Source organism: Salmo salar, unplaced genomic scaffold (genome assembly GCF_965601325.2).
Source record: "Salmo salar unplaced genomic scaffold, fSalSal1 ptg000152l, whole genome shotgun sequence".
NCBI lineage: Eukaryota > Metazoa > Chordata > Actinopteri > Salmoniformes > Salmonidae > Salmo > Salmo salar.
The window spans coordinates 1,369,372-1,381,987 of record NW_027675323.1 but is presented as its reverse complement, the minus strand read 5'-3'; the positions used below and the strand labels follow the sequence as shown (position 1 = coordinate 1,381,987).

Here is a 12,616-nt window from a genome sequence, read left to right as displayed (position 1 = left end):
TTGAATTTACCACAGGTGGACTCCGAACAACTTGTAGATACATCTCAAGGATGATTAATGGAAACAAGATGCACCTGAAAGCAATTTCGAGTCTCATAGCAAAGGGTCTGAATACTTCAGTAAATAAGGTATTTCTGTTTTTTACCTGTTTTCACTTTGTCATTATGGGCTATTGATGACACCCCTCTGAAACAAGATAGCCTAACCATCAGAAAAACCTCTTCCTTAGCCTACTCCTCCCGCTGCTGCTGGCCTTCGTACATTCTGATGTTCTGCTCCTAAAGTTTCTGGTAATAGGCTACACCAGCAGTCGTTATGCTCCTATAGTTTCTGGTAATAGGCTACACCAGCAGTCGTTATGCTCCTATAGTTTCTGGTAATAGTCTACACCAGCAGTCGTTATGCTCCTATAGTTTCTGGTAATAGTCTACACCAGCAGTCGTTATGCTCCTATAGTTTCTGGTAATAGGCTACACCAGCAGTCGTTATGCTCCTATAGTTTCTGGTAATAGGCTACACCAGCAGTCGTTATCATCAAATCAAATTTATTTATATAGCCCTTTGTACATCAGCTGAAATCTCAAAGTGCTGTACAGAAACCCAGCCTAAAACCCCAAACAGCAAGCAATGCATGTGAAAGAAGCACGGTGGCTAGGAAAAACTCCCTAGGAAAAACTCCCTAGAAAGGCCAAAAACCTAGGAAGAAACCTAGAGAGGAACCAGGCTATGAGGGGTGGCCAGTCCTCTTCTGGCTGTGCCGGGTGGATATTATAACAGAACATGGTCAAGATGTTAAAATGTTCATAAATGACCAGCATGGTCAAATAATAATAATCATAGTAGTTGTCGAGGGTGCAACAAGCACGTCCGGTGAACAGGTCAGGGTTCCATAGCCGCAGGCAGAACAGTTGAAACTGGAGCAGCAGCATGGCCAGGTGGACTGGGGACAGCAAGGAGTCATCATGCCAGGTAGTCCTGAGGCATGGTCCTAGGGCTCAGGTCCTCCGAGAGAAAGAAAGAAAGAGAGAAAGAGAGAATTAGAGAGAGCATATTTACATTCACACAGGACACCGGATAAGACAAGAGAATACTCCAGATGTAACAGACTGACCCTAGCCCCCCGACACATAAACTACTGCAGCATAAATACTGGAGGCTGAGACAGGAGGGATCAGAAGACACTGTGGCCCCATCCGATGATACCCCCGGACAGGGCCAAACAGGCAGGATATAACCCCACCCACTTTGCCAAAGCACAGCCCCCACACCACTAGAGGGATGTCGACAACCACCAACTTACCGTCCTAAGACAAGGCCGAGTATAGCACACAAAGCTCCTATAGTTTCTGGTAATAGGCTACACCAGCAGTTGTTATGCTCCTATAGTTTCTGGTAATAGGCTACACCAGCAGTCGTTATGCTCCTATAGTTTCTGGTAATAGACTACACCAGCAGTCGTTATGCTCCTATAGTTTCTGGTAATAGACTACACCTGCAGTCGTTATGCTCCTATAGTTTCTGGTAATAGTCTACACCAGCAGTCGTTATGCTCCTATAGTTTCTGGTAATAGGCTACACCAGCAGTCGTTATGCTCCTATAGTTTCTGGTAATAGGCTACACCAGCAGTCGTTATGCTCCTATAGTTTCTGGTAATAGGCTACACCAGCAGTCGTTGTGCTCCAATAGTTTCTGGTAATAGACTACACCAGCAGTCGTTATGCTCCTATAGTTTCTGGTAATAGGCTACACCAGCAGTCGTTGTGCTCCAATAGTTTCCGGTAATAGACTACACCAGCAGTCGTTGTGCTCCAATAGTTTCTGGTAATAGACTACACCAGCAGTCGTTATGCTCCTATAGTTTCTGGTAATAGGCTACACCAGCAGTCGTTATGCTCCTATAGTTTCTGGTAATAGACTACACCAGCAGTCGTTATGCTCCTATAGTTTCTGGTAATAGACTACACCAGCAGTCGTTATGCTCCTATAGTTTCTGGTAATAGACTACACCAGCAGTCAGCAACCTTTTCCATTTGGTGCCAATTTATCTGACCATTTCTACTGATCTGGTGCCAGTTATGATTTTCATATTTTCATTTTCGTGGAACAGTTTCATTTTAATTCCTAATAGTATCTCAAAATCATTGTCTGTGATTAATCTACATTCTATCTAAATCTAAATATAAATTATACAAATCTAAAAGTAACTTTTATTGCCAACTATGTAAAAATAGCCAACAAATAAAAACATTGCAGACTGCAGTTAGAAAATATCCTGATCAAAATAAATACCTTATAAATCACATTGGCTGCACATGGCCTGTCTACAATGATTTTGAAACATTGTATCTACTATCAACTGGGTAGCCTGAAACTGAAGAAGGCAAGCTTGCAACATTGTATAAAATATTCTGGGCCCACAGAGTTTCCTGCGCCAGTGAGTTTGGGACAGACACAGCTGTAGGCTATTAGACTAGTCCTACTTATATATGTGTAACCAGGTAGACTAGTCCTACTTCTATATGGGTAACCAGGTAGACTAGTCCTACTTCTATATGTGTAACCAGGTAGACTAGTCCTACTTCTATATGGGTAACCAGGTAGACTAGTCCTACTTCTATATGGGTAACCAGGTAGACTAGTCCTACTTCTATATGTGTAACCAGGTAGACTAGTCCTACTTCTATATGTGTAACCAGGTAGACTAGTCCTACTTCTATATGGGTAACCAGGTAGACTAGTCCTACTTCTATATGTGTAATCAGGTAGACTAGTCCTACTTCTATATGTGTAACCAGGTAGACTAGTCCTACTTCTATATGTGTAACCAGGTAGACTAGTCCTACTTCTATATGTGTAACCAGGTAGACTAGTCCTACTTCTATATGGGTAACCAGGTAGACTAGTCCTACTTCTATATGGGTAACCAGGTAGACTAGTCCTACTTCTATATGTGTAACCAGGTAGACTAGTCCTACTTCTATATGTGTAACCAGGTAGACTAGTCCTACTTCTATATGGGTAATTAGGTAGACTAGTCCTACTTCTATATGTGTAACCAGATAGACTAGTCCTACTTCTATATGGGTAACCAGGTAGACTAGTCCTACTTCTATATGTGTAACCAGGTAGACTAGTCCTACTTCTATATGTGTAACCAGGTAGACTAGTCCTACTTCTATATGGGTAATCAGGTAGACTAGTCCTACTTCTATATGTGTAACCAGGTAGACTAGTCCTACTTCTATATGTGTAACCAGGTAGACTAGTCCTACTTCTATATGTGTAACCAGGTAGACTAGTCCTACTTCTATATGTGTAACCAGGTAGACTAGTCCTACTTCTATATGTGTAACCAGGTAGACTAGTCCTACTTCTATATGTGTAACCAGGTAGACTAGTCCTACTTCTATATGTGTAATTAGGTAGACTAGTCCTACTTCTATATGTGTAACCAGGTAGACTAGTCCTACTTCTATATGTGTAATTAGGTAGACTAGTCCTACTTCTATATGTGTAACCAGGTAGACTAGTCCTACTTCTATATGGGTAACCAGGTAGACTAGTCCTACTTCTATATGTGTAACCAGGTAGACTAGTCCTACTTCTATATGGGTAACCAGGTAGACTAGTCCTACTTCTATATGTGTAACCAGGTAGACTAGTCCTACTTCTACATGCGTAACCAGGTAGACTAGTCCTACTTCTATATGTGTAACCAGGTAGACTAGTCCTACTTCTATATGGGTAACCAGGTAGACTAGTCCTACTTCTATATGGGTAATTAGGTAGACTAGTCCTACTTCTATATGTGTAACCAGGTAGACTAGTCCTACTTCTATATGGGTAATTAGGTAGACTAGTCCTACTTCTATATGGGTAACCAGGTAGACTAGTCCTACTTCTATATGTGTAACCAGGTAGACTAGTCCTACTTCTATATGGGTAACCAGGTAGACTAGTCCTACTTCTATATGTGTAACCAGGTAGACTAGTCCTACTTCTATATGGGTAACCAGGTAGACTAGTCCTACTTCTATATGGGTAACCAGGTAGACTAGTCCTACTTCTATATGTGTAACCAGGTAGACTAGTCCTACTTCTATATGTGTAATTAGGTAGACTAGTCCAACTTCTATATGTGTAACCAGGTAGACTAGTCCTACCTCTATATGTGTAACCAGGTAGACTAGTCCTACTTCTATATGTGTAACCAGGTAGACTAGTCCTACTTCTATATGTGTAACCAGGTAGACTAGTCCTACTTCTATATGTGTAACCAGGTAGACTAGTCCTACTTCTATATGTGTAACCAGGTAGACTAGTCCTACTTCTATATGTGTAACCAGGTAGACTAGTCCTACTTCTATATGTGTAACCAGGTAGACTAGTCCTACTTCTATATGTGTAACCAGGTAGACTAGTCCTACTTCTATATGTGTAACCAGGTAGACTAGTCCTACTTCTATATGTGTAACCAGGTAGACTAGTCCTACTTCTATATGTGTAACCAGGTAGACTAGTCCTACTTCTATATGTGTAACCAGGTAGACTAGTCCTACTTCTATATGTGTAACCAGGTAGACTAGTCCTACTTCTATATGTGTAACCAGGTAGACTAGTCCTACTTCTATATGTGTAACCAGGTAGACTAGTCCTACTTCTATATGTGTAACCAGGTAGACTAGTCCTACTTCTATATGTGTAACCAGGTAGACTAGTCCTACTTCTATATGTGTAACCAGGTAGACTAGTCCTACTTCTATATGTGTAACCAGGTAGACTAGTCCTACTTCTATATGTGTAACCAGGTAGACTAGTCCTACTTCTATATGTGTAACCAGGTAGACTAGTCCTACTTCTATATGGGTAATTAGGTAGACTAGTCCTACTTCTATATGTGTAACCAGGTAGACTAGTCCTACTTCTATATGGGTAATTAGGTAGACTAGTCCTACTTCTATATGGGTAACCAGGTAGACTAGTCCTACTTCTATATGTGTAACCAGGTAGACTAGTCCTACTTCTATATGGGTAATTAGGTAGACTAGTCCTACTTCTATATGGGTAACCAGGTAGACTAGTCCTACTTCTATATGTGTAACCAGGTAGACTAGTCCTACTTCTATATGTGTAACCAGGTAGACTAGTCCTACTTCTATATGTGTAACCAGGTAGACTAGTCCTACTTCTATATGTGTAATCAGGTAGACTAGTCCTACTTCTATATGTGTAACCAGGTAGACTAGTCCTACTTCTATATGTGTAACCAGGTAGACTAGTCCTACTTCTATATGAGTAATCAGGTAGACTAGTCCTACTTCTATATGGGTAACCAGGTAGACTAGTCCTACTTCTATATGGGTAACCAGGTAGACTAGTCCTACTTCTATATGAGTAATCAGGTAGACTAGTCCTACTTCTATATGGGTAACCAGGTAGACTAGTCCTACTTCTATATGTGTAACCAGGTAGACTAGTCCTACTTCTATATGTGTAACCAGGTAGACTAGTCCTACTTCTATATGGGTAACCAGGTAGACTAGTCCTACTTCTATATGTGTAACCAGGTAGACTAGTCCTACTTCTATATGTGTAACCAGGTAGACTAGTCCTACTTCTATATGTGTAACCAGGTAGACTAGTCCTACTTCTATATGTGTAACCAGGTAGACTAGTCCTACTTCTATATGTGTAACCAGGTAGACTAGTCCTACTTCTATATGTGTAACCAGGTAGACTAGTCCTACTTCTATATGTGTAACCAGGTAGACTAGTCCTACTTCTATATGTGTAACCAGGTAGACTAGTCCTACTTCTATATGTGTAACCAGGTAGACTAGTCCTACTTCTATATGTGTAACCAGGTAGACTAGTCCTACTTCTATATGTGTAACCAGGTAGACTAGTCCTACTTCTATATGGGTAACCAGGTAGACTAGTCCTACTTCTATATGGGTAACCAGGTGTGCGTCCTTACTCAACATTGACAGGAGTGTTTCAAACAAAAGACAATTAATAAATTGACAGAACTGAAGCATCTTGTGGGGTCAGGTCTGGGTGGTCTGCCAGGGGCCGTTTCATTTAGTATCCGTTTGGGTCAGTTGAGGAATGATTGTATTTCCCCATAGTATGTTGTACCGATGTTGACCAACTGAAAGGGAGTGTAACTTTATGACTATAATTACACTTCCCTGAAGGAGGGAAACGAGGTACAACACCTGTTTGGCCCCACCCCTTCCTGGGTCTTTGAAGAGCGATATTAAATTGAATATGACCTAAGGCTCGTATTTCTGTGTGTTATTATATTATAATTAAGTCTATGATTTGATATTTGATAGAGCAGTCTGACTGAGTGGTGGTAGGCAGCAGCAGGCTCGTAAGCATTCATTCAAACTTTACTGCGTTTGCCAGCAGCTCCTGTCAACTCCTGAGATTATGCTGGCAATACTAAAGTGCCTATAAGAACATCCAATAGTCAAAGGTATATGAAATACAAATGGTATGGAGAGAAATAGTAATATAATTCTTATAATAACTACAACCTAAAACTTCTTACCTGGGAATATTGAAGACTCATGTTAAAAGGAACCACCAGCTTTCATATGTTCTCGTGTTCTGAGCGAGGAACTTAAACGTTAGCTTACTTACATGGCACATATTGCACTTTTACTTTCTTCTCCAACACTGTGTTTTTGCATTATTTAAACCAAATTGAACATGTTTCATTATTTATTTGAGACTACATTTATTTTATTTATGGTATTATATTAAGTTAAAATAAAAGTGTTCATTCAGTATTGTTGTAATTGTCATTATTACAAATATATATATAAAAATCGTCCGATTTATCGGTATCGGCTTTTTTTGGTACTCCAATAATCGGTATCGGCGTTGAAAAATCATAATCGGCCGACCTCTACCATGTTACTGTTTGTTAAACACTTACTGTTCAAACCCTCATTGTCAGGCTGGTATCAAAGCTAGCCAAAGAGCATTTTACTGGTTGAAGTGTTTTTTAAAGTATAAAGCAGTTGATTTTAGACAATAACACAAACATATTAAGCAGGAGATTCAAACGAGCTTTACAATTAGAATCCAAAAGTAATGTGAAATGCACTCATAATCAACCTGTAAATGGAGGCTATTTTTGCTGTCAGCCTATGAGAACTCCCCTGAGTTTCCCCCACGGTGGTGAATTAGTGAATAGACACAGAGCTTAATGTGAGTTTCCTTGAGTAGCACTCCCGATCTTGCGCTGTAATATTCAGAATACATTGTAAAAAACTAAAATCTTTGCTCACCATTTTAGATATACTACATCCATAACTAGCTGTTTCCTTATTAGCAGGGAGGTGTTTCTGCCCTCGTGCCGCAATTTTATTAAACACAGAAAGGGGCCTATATTGGAGACCAAAAGTCATCTGGCACACTGCTTAGAGTTTCAACTTTACTAACTTACTTCTAGTTTCCACTAATGTGAAAACAAGACAAAATGCCTTTTTGCTAATTTGACTGTCATAATTGTCAAATAATTTAACTTCTCAGGGCTGCGTCCACCTGCGGGGCACAGCCAGTGAAATATCAGATTCAAAACAAAATGTCATAATTCAACTTTGTCAAACATACAACTATTTTACACCATTTTAAAGATACACTTCTCCTTGATGTAACCACATTGTCCGATTTCAAAAAGGCTTACAGCGCATTGTCTTGGCCAGTTGTAAATGAGAACTTGTTGACTGGCCTGGTGAAATGCGGTTCTTCAGTAATTACACATAATTCTTAATACTGTAGCAAACATTATATTAAACAGGACATTCAAACGAGCCTTACAATTATAATCCAAAATAGTGTGAAATGAACTCATATGCAACCTGGAAATGGAGGTTACTCCCCTGAGTTTTCCAACATTCGCTGTTACGAGTCTAGGGGTATGATTCTTCCTTGGGGTGCGAGAGGTCCTGGGTTCAAATTCCGGATGAGCCCCCACTTATGTTACGAATCCCTTTGGCCCAGCGGTCTGGGGGGGGGGGGGGGGGGATGGATACGAGACCCGTAACATAAATCATGCAAATTATAATCGTGACAAGTAACAGTGAGAACCAAAAACCACAGACAACTGAAATCTACCGTCAAACTCAAAAGGTTTATTTTAAACACACGGTAAAGGGGTGTGAGAAAAGGGGCTGAGTTGGACCCAAGCAAAGAAACAATAATCAAAAACACCCCTAAACTAGACTAGCCTATTTCCACAACAACTAGCTAACTAAACAAAAATACAGAGGGTGGTCCGCCCAGTTCTAACTAGGGTACTTAGACACAGTATTCCTACGGGTAATGTATGCCCATGGGCGACTTGTCTTGGTACCCCCTTTTCTCACCAACAAACAGAACACTTTAACAAAACAATACTCACAGGTGGGCTGGACAAAGTGACATGTAGTTTCAAAACAAAAGAGATCAACACACAGCGAGAGAGAATGAACACAAAGATTGATCTGGGGAGAAAACAACTGACTGGGTTTTTAAACCAAGGGAAAGGGGCTGTGATAGGTTGAGGGAAAAGGAACAGGTGTCTTCTGATTGATGACTGATTGGGGAGTGATGATTGTCACCTGTGAGGAGAGAAGGAGAGAAAAGAAACACACACACAGGATACCTGTATCCGTAACATTCGCATTCAGAATACATTGTGAAAAACTAAAATCTTTGCTCACCATTTTTGCTCCAGGCGGATATAGTACATCCATAACTATCGGTTTCCTCATTAGCAGGGAGGAGTTTCTGCAATCAAATTGCCCTCGTGCCACAATTTTAGCAAACACAGAAAGGGGCCTATATTGGAGACCAAAAGTCGTCTGGCACACTGCTTAGAGTTTCAACAACATGAATAACTTATTTCTAGCCTACAATCATCGATGTTACTACTAATGTGAAAACAAGACAAAAATATGACTTCTTGCTCATTTTAAGACAATTGTCAAATAATTTTAACATTCATTACAGACGTCAATTGTTGTCCAACATCATGGCTCCGCTGTTGGCATCACCTTTTACAGTGGATTACCGCTGTTGTGGGCCTTTAACCATCTGTCTGACTTTGTTGTTCACACAGGAGAGATACGGGACTATCGTGGACCCTCTGGGGAGCCTCAACAACCTCTTGATGCTGAAGAGGCAGAGAAGAGTCTCTCCACATCAGAACACCTCAAGAAACACCTGCAGAGATGCACAGAGAAGAGAACTCACTGCTGCTCTGACTGTGGGAAGAGATTTACTTCCTCATCAGGCATTAAAATTCATCAGAGAACGCACGCAGGAGAGAAACCTTATATCTGTAGTCAATGTGGGAAGAGTTTTAGTCAATCTAGCTATCTGACAATGCACCAGAGAACACACACAGGAGAGAAATCTTATATCTGTGGTCAATGTGGGAAGAGTTTTAGTCAATCTAGCTATCTGACAATGCACCAGAGAAGGCACACAGGAGATAAACCTTATAGCTGTGATCAATGTGGAAAGAGCTTTAGTCAATCTAGCTATCTGACTATACACCGACGAGAACACACAGGAGAGAAACCTTATAGCTGTAATCAATGTGGGAAGAGTTTTGTTTCATCTAGCCGTCTGACAGTACACAAGAGAACACACACAGGAGAGAAATCTTATAGCTGTGGTCAATGTGGGAAGAGTTTTGGTCAATCTGGCCATCTGATATCACACCAGAAAACACACACAGGAGAGAAATCTTATAGCTGTGGTCAATGTGGGAAGAGGTTTGCTGCATCTAGCACTCTGACTCAACACCAGAGAACACACACAGGAGAGAAATCGTATAGCTGTGGTCAATGTGGGAAGAGGTTTGCTGCATCTAGCACTCTGACTCTACACCAGAGAACACACACAGGAGAGAAACCTTATAGCTGTGGTCAATGTGGGAAGAGGTTTGCTGCATCTATCACTCTGACTCAACACCAGAGAATACACACAGGAGAGAAACCTTATAGCTGTGATCAATGTGGGAAGAGTTTTGGTCGATCTGGAGAGCTGACAGTGCACCAGAGAATACACACAGGAGAAAAACCTTATAGCTGTGGTCAATGTGGGAAGAATTTTGCTGCATCTAGAACTCTGACACTACACCAGAGAAGACACACAGGAGAGAAACCTTATAGCTGTGATCAATGTGGGAAGAGTTGTACTACATCTTGCTATCTGACTATACACCAACGAACACACACAGGGGAGAAATCGTATAGCTGTAATCACTGTGGGAAGAGTTTTACCACATCTGGCTCTCTGACTTCACACCAGAGAACGCACACAGGAGAGAAATCTTATATCTGTGGTCAATGTGGGAAGAGTTTTAGTCAATCTAGCTATCTGACAGTGCACCAGAGAACGCACACAGGAGAGAAATCTTATATCTGTGGTCAATGTGGGAAGAGTTTTAGTCAATCTAGCTATCTGACAATGCACCAGAGAACGCACACAGGAGAGAAATCTTATAGCTGTGATCAATGTGGGAAGAGTTTTAGTCAATCTAGCTATCTGACTATACACCTACGAGAACACACAGGAGAGAAACCTTATAGCTGTAATCAATGTGGGAAGAGTTTTGTTTCATCTAGCGGTCTGACAGTACACAAGAGAACACACACAGGAGAGAAATCTTATAGCTGTGACCAGAGATAATCTGATTAAAGACTTCTGATCAAATATCAGAAAATACATACATGAAGGAGTTGTTTCATGATATCAATGAAATGAAATCTCACAATGTAGAATGTTTTAACATTGTAGAAGGAGAATTTTAATGATGTCAGAATGTAGAACCCTAAACGTTTGTCCCCTGTTCTATTGATTTCAACATGATATGGATATTAGCCTCAGGGGGAAAATCCAGGCTCTGAAATGGAAGAGTTACTATTTATGAGATTTAACAAAAAGTGATTAACAAAAAAAGAGTTGTTCCACTTACCACGTTGGTGACCCACTTGAATCAAAATGCAACACTTCAAAATGTAGCTAGCTGTTTTCTACAAGTTGTCCTCTAACCAGGGATGTACACATTATTCCCAGATTCCGTGTGGTTTTTGAGCTGTTCGTTTTAACAGGACGTGCAACCTCATCTCCCTCCTGTCACACAAATGATTTTAGCATGATATCGATGAATAAGTGTTGTGTTCCTTTGTTTAGCGACCCCTACATTTAAATGCATCACTCCAAAATGTAGCTGACTGTCTTCTGCAGGTTGTCCTCTAATCTGTGAGGTAAAATATTTCTCCCATTTCCATGTGTTTTGTTTAGTTGTTAGTTTCAACAGCACCTACAACCTGATTTCCCCCCTAATCGATATCAGTGATTTATTGCTACTTGTCAAAACAACAGCGTTTTTGGTGCTTGTGCAGTTTATAAGCTGCTTGTTTTAAAAAATGCAAGTAATATGATTATTGTGGCAGATGTTTGTGTATATAGCACATTTTATGTTTACGTTTTCAATATATCCCAAACTGTTTCTGCATATTGGTTATTGATTTGGACACGTTAAAACTGTGTTTTGACATTGGGGATATCCCATCTAGCAACATGTCATTGAAAAGACGTTGAAAAGAAGACTATGCCCCGTTTTTTCAGTGACTTGAAAACAACTTAATTTCAACTTAGTTGCAGGTAGCCTAGTGGTTAGACCGTTGGGCCGTCATTGAAAATCAGAATTTGTTCATAACTGACTTATTGACAATTATTGCCTACCGGGGAACAGAGGGTTAACTGCCATGTTCAGGTGCAGAACGACAGATTTACCTTGTCAGCTCGCGATTTAATCCAGCAACCTTTCGGTTACTGTTAAATGAAGGTTAAAATAAAGAAATAAATACACATGGACGCAGTATAATAATTTGGTCTGTAATCAATTTTATTAACAATCCTACATCACTCCAGTATTTCTTCACAACATTCAAGCGTTAATTGTCTTTATTCCACTACTGAAGAAGCATGTCTCAAATCACCTCATATTTCAAACAAAATATACATGTTTTATTATTCCATGCCTCACCATTAAGTTAATTATTGCCAATACATATTAACCAAGGGGTGTACATTTGATCACAATTTATTTTGACTTTTTCCGTATTGGAGATGAGTTTTGTTTGGGCTCGTTCCAAGTGGACCAGAGTTCTAGAAGCTAGTGAGTTTTAGGAAGACGAGAGTTCTAGAAGCTAGTGGGTTTTAGGAAGACGAGAGTTCTAGAAGCTAGTGGGATTTAGGAAGACGAGAGTTCTAGAAGCTAGTGAGTTTTAGGAAGACGAGAGTTCTAGAAGCTAGTGAGTTTTAGGAAGACGAGAGTTCTAGAAGCTAGTTAGTTTTAGGAAGATGAGAGTTCTAGAAGCTAGTGAGTTTTAGGAAGAGGAGAGTTCTAGAAGCTAGTGAGTTTTAGGAAGACGAGAGTTCTAGAAGCTAGTGAGTTTTAGGATTCTATAGAAAGAAGAGAAAAAGGAGAAAAAAATATTTCAATTGTATATTATTATTTAGAAATAAGTGTGTTTTTCTTGTTTTTAATTGTTGACAGCCAGTAGACACCATGTTTATATTGGTGAAGGTGAATCATTTTAG

The 12,616-nt window shown here is 40.1% G+C and overlaps 2 protein-coding genes and 1 pseudogene across 2 annotated transcripts in view; 2 read left to right on the top strand and 1 right to left on the bottom strand.

Moving 5' to 3' along the window:
- LOC145867019 (uncharacterized) overlaps nt 1-12,616 on the top strand; it is a 145,232-nt gene that overhangs the window by 46,554 nt on the left and 86,062 nt on the right. The window lies entirely within an intron of this gene.
- LOC145866959 (uncharacterized) overlaps nt 1-12,616 on the bottom strand; it is a 56,590-nt pseudogene that overhangs the window by 12,960 nt on the left and 31,014 nt on the right.
- LOC145867016 (uncharacterized) lies at nt 9,191-12,307 on the top strand. The gene has a single exon (XM_082971060.1). The coding sequence runs from the start codon at nt 9,383-9,385 to the stop codon at nt 10,694-10,696; it is 1,314 nt and encodes a 437-aa protein (XP_082827186.1). The 5' UTR covers nt 9,191-9,382; the 3' UTR covers nt 10,697-12,307.

Coding starts and splice junctions, on each gene's coding strand:
- LOC145867016 (XM_082971060.1), top strand. CDS start 9,383: ATGCACCAGAGAACACACACAGGAGAGAAATCTTATATCTGTGGTCAA.